We start from the raw sequence: 19241 nt of genomic DNA, 5'->3' as shown, positions 1-19241 counted from the left end.
AGTGGCTGAGAAAAATTTAAAAGAGTATGTTTTAAAACAGAATTTGTCTGAAAGTTAGCAACAGAAAATTATAGTAAACTTCCAAGTACGGAAATATGTGACAAACAGCAAACTTCTAACACTGGGTACTTCTAGGTAAGAGGAAAAATAATGATATAGGTGATGGGTCATGAATTGGAATATGTTTTAATTCTTTTAAAACACAGACACAGGCACAGCCACAGACAAAGATGGGTGGACATGTCAAGGAATTGAATTTTCTATAACCTGAAGCTTCCTTTCACTTGGAATGGTCAAGTCAATATAACCATCAACCTGTAAAAACTGTATTCCCAAACTTATCTACAGTATTTTAGAATGAAACTATGGAGTTTGCACACAAGTTATAAAAGAGACTCATCTTTCCATATGTACTTCAGATGCTGGTGTCCACTATCGTTGCCAACCAGTTGAACTTTTTCTTTATTGGCACACTTTATACAACCTTCTACTACCTATAAAATTCATTAAAATTATTTGATTTTGGATGTCTTTTCCACTTCTTGAGGAAAAGGACAGTCTCATATTTCCTCATCTCCAAGTAATCTAGTAACCTGTTGAACAAGTCTTTGTCTAGTTAATAGTGAAAAGTATACCTAAACCACCAGCTGCCAGTGAAGGATGAAAACCCAAAGGTGTAAATGTTCAAGCCCACGCAAGTTTTGACATTGTTGTCTACATTAGACACACTTATAGCTACTCTGACATACATGCAGCGGGAGTACCAAAGGGTAGACACCCTTGACAAACTTTTCTACATGGATATTTATTCACAGTTTTGGTTACTCTGGGCTTCTCAGTTGTATTATAGTTAGGGTTTTATTTTGTGAGCAAGAAGCTCTATATTATTAAATATGGGCCTCAAGCCAAATCTTGAACTTTATGTTTATTTACGAAACATAATTTATCACATACAGTGATTAATTAATATATGAATAGAAATGTGTTGGTGCTTTGTTTTCCTTTAAATATAACTTAATAAATTGAAAAGCAGCTCAGCGCAGCTTGAAGGGGCTCGAGACCCCAAAAGTACAACAATGCCAAGCAACCAGAGCTTCCAGGGACTAAGCCACTACCTAAATACTATACATGGACTGACCCTGGACTCTGACCCCATAGGTAGCAATGAATATCCTAGTAAGAGCACCAGTGGAAGGGGAAGCCCTGGGTCCTGCTAAGACTGAACCCCCAGTGAACGAGATTGTTGGGGGGAGGGTGGCAATGGGGGGAGGTGGGGAGGGGAACACCCATAGAGAAGAGGAGGGGGAGGGGTCAGGAGGATGTTTGCCCGGAAACCGGAAAAGGGAATAACAATCGAAATGTAAATAAGAAATACCCAAGTTAATAAAGATGAAAAAAATTGAAAAGCAGAAAGTACCAAATTTTTCATGACCTCATATTTGATTAAGAGATCTGTCATAGCAACTGGAATATGAAGAGTAATTTTTTAAAAGGCTGAGTGGTTTGATTATTGAATTGTAATTATTCTAACTGTCCCCATAGTCAAGTTTCAAACATTATTTCTAACATTCAAAAATGATCACAAAATACGAAAGTCTGTGATATATGAATACACAATAAAAAGTAACATAAATGTCCTTTTCTCCTAAAATTATCTGTATGTGGGCTTTAGCTATTTTAATCCTCACAACTGTTAGGTAGATGAAAACATAGTGAGAAGCATGTACCTAACTTAACATCATATACTCTATAACACCATCGTACACTCGGGACAGAATGAACCTTGCTTTCATGTTGAGTTTGACTACCTGCTGTGTCATACTCACACACACACACACACACACACACACACACACACACACACACACACACACACACACACACAGACACACACACGAGATTAGGAGAATAAAATTACCTGCACTATTACTATCATCATCCTGTTCAATGAAGACATGATCCAAAATAAAGCTGAGCAACTCAGACTGCAATGAAGAATCAGGAGTATAAACTAATGGCTCTAACATGTCACGCCCTCCAGACATAATCTGGTGACTGAAGATCATCAAAATATCACACAGAATAGTGAAGGCCTGTTAAAATAAAGGGAAATGATGTTCAGTTTCTTATAAAATGTAATAAATAGAATAAAAAATGTATTTGGTTTAAGAAAAAAATATAATTTTCTGTATTTGAAATAATTTAAAAATTGTTAGTATTTTCTTACGATCCTAAAGCGGAAGAGCTTTATTTCTTAAATAACTAATAAGGCTTGCACTATACTATACAAGCAGCAATTTCACATTATTTTTTCACAATATTAATTGGGTATATACGATACCACACAAACACAGGGGCACAAACACGTGCAAAATAAGTTTGTATTAAATGAATATACCCATTTTATTATGGACAAGTTCAGTATAGTTCTTTAAAGCATTGCGTATTAGATATTCTTACTATTAAAATTTTTAAACGGGTTTGTTTGTTAAACACACCACCTTGGGATGGTGCAGCCTATAGAATGCTGGACCCTCTACCCCACGTTACACCAGTCAGTACAAGTCAGGATACTCTCTCAACCTGCTCCAAGCCATTCCATAGCTGAGGTTCCCTCTTCCCAGCTGAGTACTAACCTGTTCCTTAACAGTAGTATTCACGTTGGTTAAGTAATGTTGACATATCTGGCAAAATACCCTCATCTGTTTCTTTAAACGCAGCAAGTCCTCCTGGAAATAAATGTCACATGAATGTTTAATATACTGGAAAACAACTCAGTACCTCTTAAAATGCTTGATAACAAACATCATGAATACAACTATAAACTCTACTTGAATTTTTTGTTTAAATTTTTTTCTCATAATTACAAAAGAAAATAAAATCATTCCCCTTTTCCCCAAATTTCCAAAAAGTGCACATCAAAGTAGCCAGTATAAATTCTTAAGTAGCACTCAAAAGATTCTGAGTCAGTATACTACGAGGTAATTTGTAATCCATGTTTACTTCTGCATTACTTCCATGATAAGGCAGTGAAACCAGACTGCTTCCCAAGAACAGATGAATAGGTACAAAAAATGAAGTATGCATCCATAATAAAATTATGCCATTTATAGGAAATTGAGTGGAACTGGAGAACAGGATAATAAGAGAAATAAGCCAGAAAGACAAATATTCTAGTTTTCCCTTATATGCAGCATCTTGGAATACCTACTTCTACAATTTTATGCATATGCAATTTGTATAAATGAGTTTATTATAAATGTCGAAAAGTAACAATGACACAGGACTACAATAGGAAGGTAGTCAACAATGGAATTATAAATTTCACACTAAAATAATTTATGAAGTTTATTAAAATATAAAATCTAATCACTTTTTGCAAATGTTTTAAAGGTTCTAGGTCAAAAGTACTCAATTGTTCTACAAAATTTATCTTCTGGGTTTCTTTTCTTTTCTTTTTTTCAGAGCTGGGGACTGAACCCAGGGCCTTGCACTTGCTAGGCAAGCGCTCTACCACTGAGTTAAATCCCCAACCCCCAAAATTTATCTTCTTAAGGCCGGAGAGACAGATCAGCAGTTAAGAGCACTGACTGCTCTTCCAGAGGTCCTGAGTCAATGCCAGCAACCACATGGTGGCTCACAACCATCTGTAATGGGATCTGATGCCCTCTTCTGGTGTGCAAACGTACATGCAGAAAAAATTCATACACATAAAGAAATACATCTTTTTAAAAATTACCTTTCTATATTTTAAGAATTTCAAGAATTTAACAATTTTAAGAATATGGAAAGTCAAACTATGTAGTATTTCCAGGTGAACAAATTATAATCCCACAAATCATCCCTTGATGTAAAACATGTTCAAGTTTTCATTGAATATACAAACTAGAACTACGACTACATCTAGTAAATTAGAAATATGGATGACTTCCTGGACTTTGCTCTTCCTAAAAGTCTAAGAGGGCTGAAAGTAAGGGGTGTTAGTTAGTAAGAAATGCAGTGACGACCACATACCTTTGTAGAAGTGCTTTCAGTGATCTTAGCAAGCTGCCAAAGGATTACATAGTGAGCACACTGCAGTGCGTGAATAACGATCTAAGGAAGAAACACAAGGTCAAAGGTGAAATTAAGTCACAGCCTTTCACTGTCAAAGCGCAGCATATCCAGTAGATATGTCACATAGAAATAAATAAAAACCTGCTCAGGCATATCTCCATTTTCAATTCCGGTTTTCAAGAGTTTGTAATTACAAGCAAACAAATCCCACTTTGAAAGATCATGGGCACTGTAAAACAAAACAAAACAAAACAAAACCATCAAATTAAAGTATATTTTAAAAACTAAGCCTAACCATAGTGTTTCATAATATAATATGCCTTTAACAAGGGATTTATTTAGTTAAAAAGGAGGAAAAAAAGAATTTGAAAGCTTAATAACCCACAAAATACAGTTAATTCTGCTATACTTTTAAAAAAAGTCAAAAACTCACAAATCCAACTTACTTATGAAAAGCAGTGATCCTCTTCAATGTTGACAATACCTGATATGCATCATCTTCGTCAGGTTCTTCTCCCTATGAATTATTAATTACATATTAAGAAATACCAAAATAATCGGCCAAGTGGTGGTACATGCCTTTAATTCCAGCACTTGCAAGGAATCTCTGTGAGTTCGAGGACAACATGGTCTACAGAGTAAGTAAGTGCCTGGAAAGAAAGGGCTACACAGAGAAACCCTGTCTCAATAAAACAAATAATAGTAACAACAACAATAATAAGCAGCATAGTGGTACTGTTAATTCCAGTACTTGGAAGAGAGAAACAGGCGGATCTCTGAGTTCAAGACCAGTCTGGTCTACAAAGTAAGACACTGTCTCAAACACACACCCATCAAAGGAAGATTGTTTCTCAGTCATTTTCATTCAGATCAAGTAAAGAGCTACCAAATAATAAATCCTAGGCTATTGAAATGGTGACATCACTTTAGGAGAAAAAAAGAGTAAGAGACTAAAACCCCAAAAGAAGATTCATCATTCCAGACCTCTACCTGCCAAATTTAGGACAATGTAGCTGAGTCAACATAAGATTGTAAACCGTGGCATATAAGGAATGAGAGAAAAATAGAATGTATTTTTCTCTCCAATTATGTAATACAGTTATGAAACTTTTAAATAAGTTTTCTTCTTCCTAGTACTAGATACACTGCTGGTAAAGAAACACACAAGATGACAAGCAAGAAACCATGTAATATTAAAGGAGGTAAATAAATGAAAAAATAGTATCTAAGAGAAAGAAACAGCAAAACCATACAGAAATTGGCCAAATCTCATGATATATACAAGTTCTGACTGATCACATTTTAGAGATTATGAACCCAATTATCTAGATTACACAGAAATACACCATTTTATACTTTAATTTTTCTTAAAAATAAAAAGTTAACAATAGTTATTGATTTAAAATTATTTTAACTGCATTCATTCTGAGCACACAAGTTTTAAAATGTGCCAAATGTAGTAACTGTATGTGAACATTTTTATATAATAATCCAATTAGCAAGCCTTAAGCCTAGAATAATACTACACATAAAATGTTAAATAGTATCTGGAAATACCTGGGGGCCATCAATAACAAGGTGGTATACAAAAGGCCTTAGAATAAAGCTCTGGCTGGCCTGATATTCACTGTGTAGTTTTAACTCTTCTGTCTCGGGTTCCAGAGTACTAGGGTTATTATAATTGTTAGTGAGTGCATCCATTCTTACTGTTGGACTTTATAAAGTTCACAACTTCTAACTGCTGTGAACAGTATCAAGAATAAATGTCTGCCAAGACAAAGCAGCAGACAACTACAATCTTAGCTCCAAAGGTAGAAGCAAGCAGATCTGTATGAAGTCAAAGGCAGCCTAGTCTCAATATAAAGCCTGCTCAATACAAAAGGCTAAAGGAAATAATTGGACAATTACGACTTGAAGATAAAACACACACATACATATACACACATATATGCATTTCTAAGAAAAACAAGTCACATTAAAAATAGTGTATATCTGAGTACCAAAATAAGCCTCCTTAAAAGTACAATATAAGAAACTCCAAAAACAACACTAATCATAATAGCAACTTAATAAGGAACTGGGAGGATTACAGTGGCTTTACCTTCATCAGTCTAATTCTATTATCTATCTTCTAATAGCCAGTTTTTCAACTGAGATCAGGCAACTATCCAGTAAATTTCTTTAGAAAAAAGGGAAAAAATTCAAGTCTTGTCTGCCATCTTTTCAAAGTTGTATATTCTTGGTTGGCATTTTTGTATTTTAGTTGAAAAGTAATAGCAGTCTGATGATTCACAGAACTAAAGAGACTCACCAACACAACACTAGACTATCATAAGACTAATGCAGAGTGACTAAGTTACTGGAAGGGAAGGATCCGACAGATAAAATAGTTGTAACATATACCTCTTGCAGAAAATCTTCCAGAAGCCGGTTAAATTTATCTGCCAGTTCATCTATCAGCTGACTTCTTGAAATATCTACTCTGTTGAAGATCGTGAACTCTTCATTACATAATGCATGGTAAGTTTTAGAACATGCTTCCAAAACATCTGTGTCTGTGTGCTTCTCTACAATATTTCGGATCTGACGCAATAAGGCATCCAAGTGCTGAAAGAGAAAATGCTTCACATTAAAGCTAGCGAGGTGCGAGGCTAAGGAGGTAGGGCAGGGACAAAAGGTATGCCTATTTTGTGTGTAAACCATACTAAGTAGGCAACGCTAGGAAACCACAAACTGGGGCAGTTTTTAAATATACTCAACACCTCAGACAGTTTTCTAATTTTGGTAAACACACTGATTGACCCATACTTATTCCTGCAACTTTAATGGAAATAATATCTATCTCACAGTTTTGGTAAGAATATTAATATCTGTAAAGAACTTTGAATGGCTACTGGATCAAATAAAAAGTATGTTATAAATACTAAATAATGCTAATAATTCACAACAAAGAATAAGTATAAATGATCAATGCTATTGGTCAAAGAATGTGTAAGAATGGAAGAATAGCTATGGTCATAAAGCAAAACGGAAGCCCATTTACACATTCTCTAATGTAATTGGTCTAAAATATAGAAGACCTAGTCAGTAGATATAATTTCTGTCTAAATAGTACAAAAACATATGTATAAGAAACTGTATAATAGAGTAAATTGAAATAGCATTTTCCACTAAGATTTTATATAAAGAAATCACCTTACCTTTTCCAATCGTCCAGTGGTGTAGATCTCCAAGTCAAAGTATTGAGGTAACTGCAACAAATTGGTCACCTTTTCTGCATCTACAGAGTACTTTTGGGGGAAAAGATAATGTTGAAAACATTATAACAATGCTGACTAAGCATAGGCTGTACCATTTTGAAAGAATCTGTGATGTATGAGAAACACTAAGTTATCACCACAACTTACTTTTGCTAATAATTGTGGAAGGGCCACAGCAAACAGCTCAGTGATTCTTGTTCTGTCATCCAACTGTGTCTTCTTCTCCTTTGCTGTTAGCACCTGAAGTAACAAAGATTTCCATAAACATCTACACAATTGCGGTGTTAAGTCCTCAAAATTTAATTAATACAAATAAAATAGTAACAATATTTTAAATTATAAATACAATGTTTTGAGAAAGAAATCTTGCATTATTATAGCCCACACTCGCCTCAATTCATTCCTTTTCAGCCTTTGGAGTCATGGAATTATTAAGTACGAACATATCCAGTCAAAATTTCCCTAATATAAAACTTTAGTAACAAAAAAAACACTGATTATTATGGAGGGAACAACGGGGTGCAGTGGTGTACAGTTCTCAGGAGTCTGAGGCAGGAGGACAATAGTGAGGTCCAGGTTATTCTAGGCAACTTAGTGATCGAACACTATCTAGCCAAGGCTACATAACAAAATACTAGAGAGAGGGAGAGGGAGAGAGATTAAAAAATAAATTTAAGAGAAACCCAAATAAAAGTAACAACCACAAAAAAAAAACCATTGAATAGTCTTAGAATGAAGATCAAAGTCTCATTAGAGAAAAAATGGACAAGCAGCACTCTCCAAAATCCCCTACAAGAAAACTTCCAACCTGTGACATTAAAAACAAACAAACAAACAGGTTGAGAATGGCAAGGGAGCCTGCTTTGAGCAACAGGCTCATGAAACACTAGAAAAATACAGAAATACTGAATATCACACACTAGAACAGACAGCTCTCAATACTAACAGTAGGGAATTGAAAAAATGCCCCCTCAAAAACCACCACTAGATCCAATAAATAAAATAGAAAAGGAAGATCCTGTAGCAGGGAGGGAGAAATCCCAAATTTTTAGACGAAAACCCAAAAAGTTGCTTAGTGAGGGTTGGAGACATTCCATGTGCTGTCTCTGCACTGGTACCTATGAAAGCAGACACTGAGGGACCATACACTACATCTCCGCAAAGACGCTGCTTGGCTACAAGACAAGAAAACACAAGTCCAACACCACCCCATACTCTAAGAAACAAGACAAGAACCACAGAAACAGGGAAACACCCCTCAGGAAGTGATGTTTAACTGAAATTCAGTGGAGAATGCAAACTCAAGGCTCAGGTAATAAGAAATTTCCAACTACAATGGTGAACTCAAAGTAGTAAGAGAAACTGGAGACTCTGACTAAGGTGGCATCTCCCAAGTGAAGGCTGACTACAGGGTAGAAAGAAGCTCAGTTCTATGGCAACCTGCTTGAAATCCATTGGCATACACCAAAACAGATCAACCAGGTTAAGCAGGTTTCAGTAGGACACAGGCTGATTACTCTCAAATTGGCAAAGTTAAATGAACCCCACATCTCATCCTTATAATTAACTAAATATATTTAATTATATTTTTATTATCTTAATTATCTTTAAAATAAATTTACCGTAACAATTTCTCAACTCCCTGCTTCAAGTTACCTATCCCTCCTCAAGTATATTTTTATCTCTGTTAGACTAATTCCAGGTCATACAAAGCTCATTTTCTTTAAATTCCTATCCTCGGTAACTAAGACTCTACTGCACACTATTCTATAATTGTTCTTTTAGTCTGCAAATGTTGTTGAATTTCAAAGACTGTTACTCTATGTTCACACCAGGCCTGTCCATTACTAGATAGGGTAGTTATCAGAGTACTCATTACTAGATAGGGTAGTTATCACAGTACTCATTACTAGATGGGGTAGCTATCACAGTACTCTCTTGCAGTGGTGCTTCAGCTCAGGTGTCCTCAGCATGTGGACTGAATGATACAATCTAGTCCTCTCAGAAGATAAACCCTAAAAGACTAACGAGGACATCTCTAACAAGCTAAACCAAATATATAAATCCCAATGCAGAACCACAGTACACATGAAAATCATTACTCCCCACCTACCCCACAATAGTGACTTCCAAATATGAATTAGATAAAACAACAAAAGATTTTAAAAAAATGGCTTAATAAGAATGCTCAGCAAAACCAAAGAGGACACAAATCAATTTTGTGAAAAATTCAAAGAAAAAAAGCAAATGAATGAAATAAGGCAATAGAATAAAAATTCAATAAAGCTAGAAACAATGAAAAATTCAAATTGCAATGTTGGAAATAAAAAAAATGTGAAGTAGACAACTTAGCAGACAGCATCATCATGTATAAAGAGGATAAAGTGGAAGACAGAGGACCCTGGTTCGAAAACAAAATAACTGAATCAGAATATTTAGACAATAAAAAATTTAACTAATAAGAAAATGCAAACATAATATGTAAAATATACAAAAGATTGGATTTAGCCAGGTGACTTTAATCCCAGCACTTGGGAGGCAGAGGCAGAAAGATCTCTGAGTTCCTTGCCAGTCTACAAAGTAAGTGCCACAGGACAACCAGGACTGTTGCACTGAAAAACCCTGTCTTAAAAAAAAAGATTGGACTCTTGAGAATCTTGCACATACTTGTAAAACAAGTTCAGGAAATAGAAAACTAATAAAATCCAAGCAGGAAAATTCCCAAGTTTATGGGATGATATTGCCATGCAGGTGCAAAATACATTTAGAATGCCAAAAACTGACCAGAACAGAAAAAATTTCCATATGTTATTATACTTAGAAAACTTAGTATATAAAACAAAGAATAGTGAAAGCTGCAAGACCAAAGCATTAAATCATATATAAAGGCAAGCCAATGAGGATACCAGTACTGACAACCAATATGTCTAAATGCATAGATCAACCCATATAAAGCTCAGAAAGAAACAACTAGGACAACAGGCAGCCCAGATTATAGTACCCAGCAGTACGGAAGCTACATAGCTGAAGCAGAAATAAACACTGTTGATAGAAACACAAACTGAAGAAATAAAGACATCTGAGGAGCACTACAAAAGATAATGGGAAGATATCTTGCATATATGAGAAAGAAACACACATACCACAGCGAAGAGTAAAATGTACTAAATCAAGAGATGAAAAAACACACCAACACTGCAACAATGAGATTAAGGGTGCAGTGTCTCTAAATGGTAACTCTGAATGTTAGTAAACGCAATTCTCTAAGATAGAGGCTACAAGTTTGGATTAATAAGACCCATTTATTAGCTGATTAAAAAAAAAAAACCTACAGCTTTCCAACACTCCTAACTTCTAAAGACAAAATAACCCGGGGTGTAAGGATAGAAGCAAACATCCTGAGTAGACGGAACTGTGGAGAAAGAGGTTTAGCTAGCCATATCAATAGACGAATTAGACTAGAAACTGACATTACTTGCAATAAATCACTTCAAATTAAGTAAACACATCTCTCAAGATGTAACAACTCTAAACAAACATACATATATTTCATATGACAAACACAACTGGATGTAGATAGAATACTAACATCCACACAGTGAAAGTGGAGAAGCCAACAGCCTTGTCTCATCAAAAAGGTGATTAAATAAGAATAAAAAAGAAATCAATCAACCCATCAACTTATACTCAACAACGATGCATCAGGGCTAAACGATAGTAGAAATCAAATAGACTCAACACTATCTAAAGAATATATACATTCCTCTTAGCAGTCCAGAAAACATGATCATGATGTAAGCAAGTCTGAACAAACAAAAGGAAGTACAAGTCATTTCTTATATTCTAGATATTAAGAGTGGGCTAAAACTAGAAAGCAACAGCCAGAGAAACTAAAGAAAACAGTATCAACTTATGGAGACTAAACAAGAAAATATTGAATGATGAATCAGTCACTAAAAGAAAGGAGATTCATTCTGTTTGGGTTTGGTTTTTTTGAAAGAAGGAAAAAATTTTAAATTTTCAGAACAAGAGGCATAAAATGTATAAAGAAACCAGTTCTAGGAGACGTTTATAGCCATGAATGCCTAACTTTTTTTAAAAAATTACAAAGATCTCAAATAACTGGGGACACAGTAAAAAAAAAAAAAGGACAAGTCAACCCAAAATCAGTAGATAGTAATAGATCAGGGAGAGGCTGAAGATGACCTGGCAGTGAAGAGCAGAACTGAACCCAAGTTTAGTACCCAGCACTACATCAAGTGGGTGACAACTATCCAGTTCCAGGGACTCTTACCTCTGTGATCACTTGGACCCACAAGATACACATAAACACAGACAACCAAACATACACATAAATAAAAATCTTTAAAACGAATACAAGGACAGGAATCTGTGAGATAGAACTCTATAGAGGAATAGTGCAAAGTATTGAAGAAATTACATTAATCCCAGTCCAGGGTTTCGACAACAGTCAAGAATCAAAGGAGCAAAAAAAATAAAAAATAAAAAAATTCATTCATTAAAAAGATAAAGTCGGCAAACCTTTTGCTAAACTAACCAAAAGAAAGATGGAAAATCCTACTGACAAAATTAGATATATAAGGGAGAGACATTACCACAGATACTGATGACATAAAAAGATTCAACTGGAAATAATTAAAAACAGATTCTAATAAATTCAAAAATGTATGAGATTGAGAAACTTCTAGACTAATGTGATCTGCCAAAATTAAACTGAAGAGATAGATAAACAACTTAAACAGACCTGTAACAATGAAGTTGAAACTGCATTAAGTCTCCCAACCAAGAAGAGCTCAATGCTACTAAACTAAAACTATTTATTCTACCAGACAGAAAAAAAGGACATACTAACCTCATTTTATGAAGCCACTGTTATTCTACTATCAAAACTGGAGAAAGATACACACACAGAGAGAAAACTATAGGTCAATTATATTGATGAAATAGATGTAGAGATGAATAGGATTCATTTTGCAGATTCAAGGATAATTTGACATGTGTGAATAAACAAATGTAAAAAGCTGTCACAAAAATACTCAAGGACACAAGTTACATATAAACAGAGACAGAAGTGTTTTTTAACAAGGCCTCATTATCCAACCCCCATGATAAAATCTCTGAAGAAACTATGTACCCCAATACAAACCTATAGTACAGGCTGTGGAGAGGATTAGCAGGTAAATGTGCTTGCCACATAAAAAGAGTTCAATCCCTGGAATCCACATAGATAAAGATAGGAAGATGTGACAGTCGACACTGTACTAAATTGCTAAAAATGCAAAGCATTTCCTACGACTGTTATTCAATGTAATGCTTCAAGTCTTAAAGCAATAAAAAAGAAATAAAAATGATATAAATAGAAAACGAATCAAATGATCTGTATTTTCAGATGATACGATCTTGTATGTAAAAACAGAGTTCACCAAATATTATCCCTCCTAAAATTGATAAATACACTCAGCAATATAGACTACAAAGTCAACATATAAAACTCAATTGCCTTGATATATAAAAGTAACAGACCAAAGTAAGAAATCAAGAATAAAATCCCACTCACTCTTAATAGCTTCAAAAAAACCAAGTATCTTGGAATAAAACTAGCAAAGGATATCAAAGACCTTTATAATAATTTTTTCATCATTAAGAAATTTTAAAGAAATTTCTATATGCACGACCTAAACAGGTCATCTATATCACTCACTCCAAGACTCATGTAACATTATAGGAGTGAACAGAAAGCTAGATGATGAGGGGAAATGTTCCAAAGTTTGTTTTCTCAACATGGTGTTGCCAGTGCCCTCACAGCAGCTGTGGTTACCTGCATAAGACCAAGTCACGCAACATTCCCTAAGAGACTGAGGAGAGGTTCATAAAGCCCTGCTAGGACTAAAGGAGCTACTAGGGGTTAATAGTTGTTCCGCGCACTAGTATAGTCAGGTCCTTAGGTGGCCTCAGCTCAGGCATTTATCCTCCTCATGTTCCCATAGGAAACCCGAATGAATAGTGACCCACAAGAGAAAAAAACAAAAAGCTAGGAAAGAGGAAGAAGTTCAGTAGCAAGGAGGACTCTATAATCAATATAAGTAATGATATGCATCATATATGTGTATAAAAGTGAGAAAGAATAAGCAATGAAAGTGAGAATTAGAATATCAATCAGGATATAACTTCATAATGCAAAGACAAAATATTTATAGGTACCAGTCAAATGGCAGAATATTGTATTCTTTAAATGCAATAGATACATAGATATTTTTTGAGAATTCAAAGAGGCAATAGTGAAAAAAAATGAGATTCAAAATATTTTTAAGTAGGACAAAGGTGCCCAGAAAGCATGTGGACACTCACTGGAAGGAAAAATCCACTGTGAAAAGGATTACTTGATATGTTTTTCTTTATATTCATATGCATTAATTTTCCTCAATATATGTAAATTGCTATTCTAATGAATTAAACTTCTTTATAGCTGACAATAAAGAGACTGAGCTGGGCATGGTAGCAGATCATCTTTAATCTTACCACTGGGAGCTAGAAGCAAATGGACCCTTTGAGTAAAAGGACATCCTGGTCTATAATAAAGCAAGTTCCAGAACAGACTGGGACTGTCTCAAGAAGGTAGAGAGAGGACAGAAAAACACTAAAAGATGAAGAGACTTCCTATGTTCATAAATAGGCAGAAATAACATCATGAATTTGGCTTTACTGCTGAAAGTAATCTACAAATCAATTTAATTTCCTTCAAAGATTACAATGACATTCTTCACATAAACGAAGAAAACAACCTTAAAATTCACAAAGAAGCACATATGGCATCGAAGCCTATAGAGACACAGCAAAAAAGACAGCACAATGCTAATACAACATCAGACAAGGGGTAGTTTGAGGGCTTGAAAGTCAAACACACTTATAACACTAACACACAAGTACAACCATGTGATTTTTGACAAACATTCCTGGAAAATACAATGGAGAAAAGATAGCATGTTCAATAAATAGTGCTGATAGAAATAGATATCCACTTGTAAATAACCAGAGCTATATCTGTATCTCTCACTACAAAAATCAGGTCACAGTGGGTCAAAGATGTAAATTTAAGGCATGAATGTCTGAAGCCATGGAGAAAAACAGAGATGCGAGGTATGGCAATAACTTTTAGAAAGGACTGAAAAGGACTCCACTAGCTCAGGAAATAAAGGTAAGAATTAAGAACAGAACGGTGCAAAATTAAAAAAAACTTCTTCACCTAAAATGGAACTGAGTGAAGTGTCAACATGCAGAATGGGAAAAAAACCATAAGTGGAATAACTTAATGAATGGACAAGACTCAGATCAGGAAGTACAAATAGTGAACAAACATGAAATTATGTTCAGCAAACCTGGCCTTCAAAGACACACAAATTATGACTGAGATCCTATTTCACCCTAGTCAAAACTGCTCTAAGAACAGTTAACATATGCTGACAGAGATATTTTCCTCAGATATAAAGAATAAAGGTATAAAGGAAAATGGACTCAATTGGAGACACTATACAAAATGACAACCTCAGAAGAGCAGATAATCTGTATTTTCTCTCATTTGTGAGTTCTAGATATTCTGTAAGTACATAAAATCATATGTGAATATAGGAGCTGAGTTAGAAGCAACAGATCTGGAGGAACTAATGAAAATAATAGGAGGGAAAAGAGATGGGGAGATATGCCAAGCAGTTAATACTTGTACAGCAATAGACCTTTATAAAAACACCAACATAAGCAAATACTAATTTATTTTTAAAAGTCCAAGACAATTATTCAAGTCTCCCTTTGGATAGGGAGAGAAAGAGTTAATTAAGCACATAAATCTGTCCTTTGGAGCTTACATAACAATGACATAAAACAGTATTTTAACTTATTCCATGTTGTGGGACATGAGACAAAGATCATCAGTTCAGCACTCTATTTCTACCCATAATTAGAAAAACAGAAATAAAACATAAAAATAAAACAAAACAAAATGAAGAAAAGAAAAAAAAAAAGCAGAAATAGGGGCTAGGGGTGTAGCTCAGTGTAGAGCACTTGCCTAGCATGCACAATGCCCTGGGTTCATTCCACGGCACTGCAAAAAAGATGATTAAATAATTAAAAAATGAGTAACAAAAACAGAAATAGAACAAAATACACAGACTGTATCACATACTGGTTAAGTATTATTTCATGGAATTTTGTTACACATAGATACACATATATTTGCATGTCACAATATAAAAATGCATTTTGGTGGCTTACAAGCAAACATTTGAAATTCTATGAAATTGCCGGAATTTGTGAAATTCTCAATATTAAAATTTGAACCCTGAAAATAGGAATTACTTTACCATCATGCCATCATGAACCAACATCTGCTTCATTTTGAATTTCAAATTATAATAAAATATGAACTTATAAGAAATGCAAAATACACATACGTAGTACTCTACATGAACATAGTATATTTAGTCTTGAAGAGAGTGTCATTCACTGTCATCATATATATCAACAAAAAGATCTTCTGGAAAATCAAATTTCTCAAATTGCTACCACTTTAGAATTATTTATAAGATATGTATGTGTATACATATATCTGTGTGCATGTAAAAGTAAATAGAAAAGTAAAACTAAAAAAATCAAGTAGTTTTGCTCCACGGTCAAAATGGACTTAAAATATTCCCAAAATAGAGAAATAATGTTCAGAATAACAAAAGCTGGCGTACCCTTTTTCCTGTCCCTCTTCCCACAGGCGGATGACATTCAGCTGCTTGTCTAATAGTACAAAGCATTATTTCAATCAAAGCACTCTCTTGTCTGTCTGTTAGAGCTAAAAAAGAAAATCAGAAAGAGTTAACCTAATTCTTTCCATATATGCCTCTTGTAACTATTATGTAAGTTTCTTCTGCCTATGAACAATGACTGACCTCATGAACAAAAGAAGATCCATTATTATCACAGGAAAGACTAGAACAAGTTAAATCTTATCTTTCTAAACATCAGAATTCTGATTAAGTTTTATATATACATATACATATGCATGCAAAAGAAAGTATGAACTTGACTGATATATACACACAATATATATAGGCATATGCTACCAGACCAGGCTAAAAGTATAAAATTTTGATAGCAATTAAATCTTTGTACATCACAGAATAGTCATATATATGAATATGAGAGAGGGAGTATGTTTCAGAGTTAGTGTTCATTCTATGATGTACAAGGCCTGAGTTTGATTCCCAACACTGCCAATAACAATTACGGAAAATTAACACTAATAAAAATGTATGGGCTGGAGAGGTGGCTCAGTGGTTAAGAACACTGACCCTCATCCAGAGACCCGCAGTTCAATTCCCAGCAACAACATGGTGGCTCACAACCATCTGTAATGCACTCTTTTGGTGTGTCTGAAAATATGCATAAAATAAATAAATAAATAAATAAATAAATAAATAAATAAATAAATAAATCTTTAAAAAAGAATTTATAGAATGAGCACAATCTATTCCAAAACAGTATAAGCAAACACAATTAAACACCCTTACCTTCCTCTCCACTGAGAGGCTCCTCTAATAACAAGCTATTCATACATTCCCAGTCTTTCAGTAGCTCAGTAGCACAATCCCACATGCTATCCACAAGGTATGCTGCATGTTCATGTAACTAAAATTTAAAGAGAAAAAGCTCTTAGACAAATAGCACACTAGCCTTAGGACAAAAGAACAAATGCTTTGTTGACACTATATTAATGTCTTTAAAAGAAATCTGGTTTGGGGGAGCAAAGAGATTTAAAGAGTAGAGAAATGCTGTATAAAGGTAAACATTGTTAGAGCATTATTGCCTCTTAACATATTAACATAAAATTATTTTATAAATAGATTAACGACATTGCTTATTATGAACTAATATCAGTTAACTTTCTTAATTCTTACACTATAATTTTAAAAGACAATATAGATTTCCAAACTGGTTGAAAGGTTGAGCTTCATCATGGAACTACAGATTTTGGAGACTATTATTCATTTCTCAACCTATAAAGATAAGCGTGTTTCATTAACACAGAGAGAATGTCCTCAATAATTAAAAAGCTAGATTTAGCAATAGAGAAAAATGAGCATGAGATTACAAGTTTTGACTGATACTTTTCTTTAAACAATTCAACACATTTATATAATAAAAGACAAAAACAAATATATAATAAAAGACAAATATATAAAATCTATAAATAAAATTGAACTTTTATTTCATGAAATCTTTAACAGACAGAATGCTAACTTCATGAAGACTAATGGAAATCAGCTTTTATATTAATGTTAACATAAGACATGAAGCTAGGTGTTGTGGCTCACATGTATACATAATATTAGCACTTAGGCTAAAGCAGAGACAGACATGGTGGCACATAACTTTAATCCCAGCACTCTGGAGGCAGAGGCAGAAGGAACTCTTAGACTGAGATCAGCCTGGTCTACAGAGTGAGTTCTAGGACACCAAGAAGAATACGAGTAGAAGCCTTGTCTCAAAATAATGGGGGAGGGGGACTGAGGTAAAGGCACATGGATTGGCACAAGATCATGGTGTGTTTGAGCTACATACTGAGTTCAATCCACACCAGCTTGGGATACAGTGTGAGATCCTGTCTCAAACAATAAGAAGCATTAATTTTGAGACCTTACAATGTTCTAAGTTGTTGTTTTACAGGGATTGTCTCGGGTCTGGATGTGGGTCCAGAACAACTGGAGCAAGAGCTATCCTAAAAGCTTTTACCTATAAGTGAGATATGTTCTTCTAGCTGGGCTGCCTTGCCTGGCATCAGTGGGAGAGGAAGCACCTAGTCTCACAGAAATTTGAAGTGCCAGAGGAAGGGATAACCAGGGGAAACTCCACCCACTCAAGAAAGGGTAGAAGGGGATGGGGGAAGGATTATAGGAAGTAATCCTTATAGAGTAATTAAAAAAAACTCTTACCCACTTAGGAAAAATTGAGTAACTTAACCAAGATTATACAATCAGCATTGAGAGGAATATAGTTGATAATAATTGCCAAAATTATACCTAAATCACAATTGTTGAACACCTATCTTATAAAATTGGGAAGCACTTTTAAAAAGTGGAATGAGGCTGGAGAGATGGCTCAGCGGTTAAGAGCACCGACTGTTCTTCCCGAGGTCCTGAGTTCAAATCCCAGCAACCACATGGTGGCTCACAACCATCTGTAATGAAATCTGATGCCCTCTTCTGGTGTGTCTGAAGACAGCTACAATGTACTCATATATAATAAATAAATAAAATATTTAAAAAAAATAAAAATAAAAAGTGGAATGAATAGATTTCTGCTGTATTCAATATTTCATAATCTGTAAGATTGTAGATATCCATCATTTCAGTACCATAATATAAACTAACCTCACTTTCCAAGAAGAAAAACACCAAAGTCTTGACAAGATTGGCATTTGGACCTTGTCTTCCCCTTCTTTTCATTATTCCATCCTCTTCTGGATCTCTACGGCTGAAGAGCCTATGGGGGGAAAAAAAAAAACCAATGTGTGTTTGAAAACTGTATTTGTTAATCACAAAATTAACTGTATATTTATACTTAAGCATCCAACAAAAGAATAATGAAAAACTGGGTCGGTAAGCATGAAAATAACAAGCAAATAATTGATACCAAACTTCTCACTTCAATCTTCATATGCCTAAGTCCTTTGACTTCTCAAGTTTGTTACACCGACTTATACATTTTTTTAAATTCTTACATTTTTTCCATACAATTTCATGTAAGTAATATAATGGCTGACCAAAAATATTTATACACAAGTTAAAATCCATGTCTTTCTCTAAAATGTAACAATTATCATTGTTGTCTTAAGACAATGGCATGCTCCTAATGGATACTATG

General features: G+C 34.5%; 1 protein-coding gene across 13 annotated transcripts in view; it reads right to left on the bottom strand.

Annotated features, from left to right (window-relative positions):
* Stag2 (STAG2 cohesin complex component) overlaps window positions 1-19241 on the bottom strand; it is a 130762-nt gene that overhangs the window by 23315 nt on the left and 88206 nt on the right. For all 13 annotated transcript variants that reach the window (NM_001434040.1, NM_001173507.2, XM_087599769.1 and 10 more), the window contains 11 exon segments: window positions 1919-2093; window positions 2637-2729; window positions 4015-4095; window positions 4198-4285; window positions 4503-4573; window positions 6460-6663; window positions 7257-7346; window positions 7464-7556; window positions 16067-16170; window positions 16889-17006; window positions 18749-18860. In NM_001434040.1, coding sequence (NP_001420969.1) covers window positions 1919-2093; window positions 2637-2729; window positions 4015-4095; window positions 4198-4285; window positions 4503-4573; window positions 6460-6663; window positions 7257-7346; window positions 7464-7556; window positions 16067-16170; window positions 16889-17006; window positions 18749-18860 — 1229 coding nt within the window.

The sequence above is a fragment of the Rattus norvegicus genome, chromosome X (assembly GCF_021556685.1).
Source record: "Rattus norvegicus strain SHRSP/BbbUtx chromosome X, alternate assembly SHRSP_T2T, whole genome shotgun sequence".
NCBI classification, from domain to species: domain Eukaryota; kingdom Metazoa; phylum Chordata; class Mammalia; order Rodentia; family Muridae; genus Rattus; species Rattus norvegicus.
Note: the sequence above shows the minus strand (reverse complement) of the source record. Positions and strands in the feature narration are given on the sequence as shown.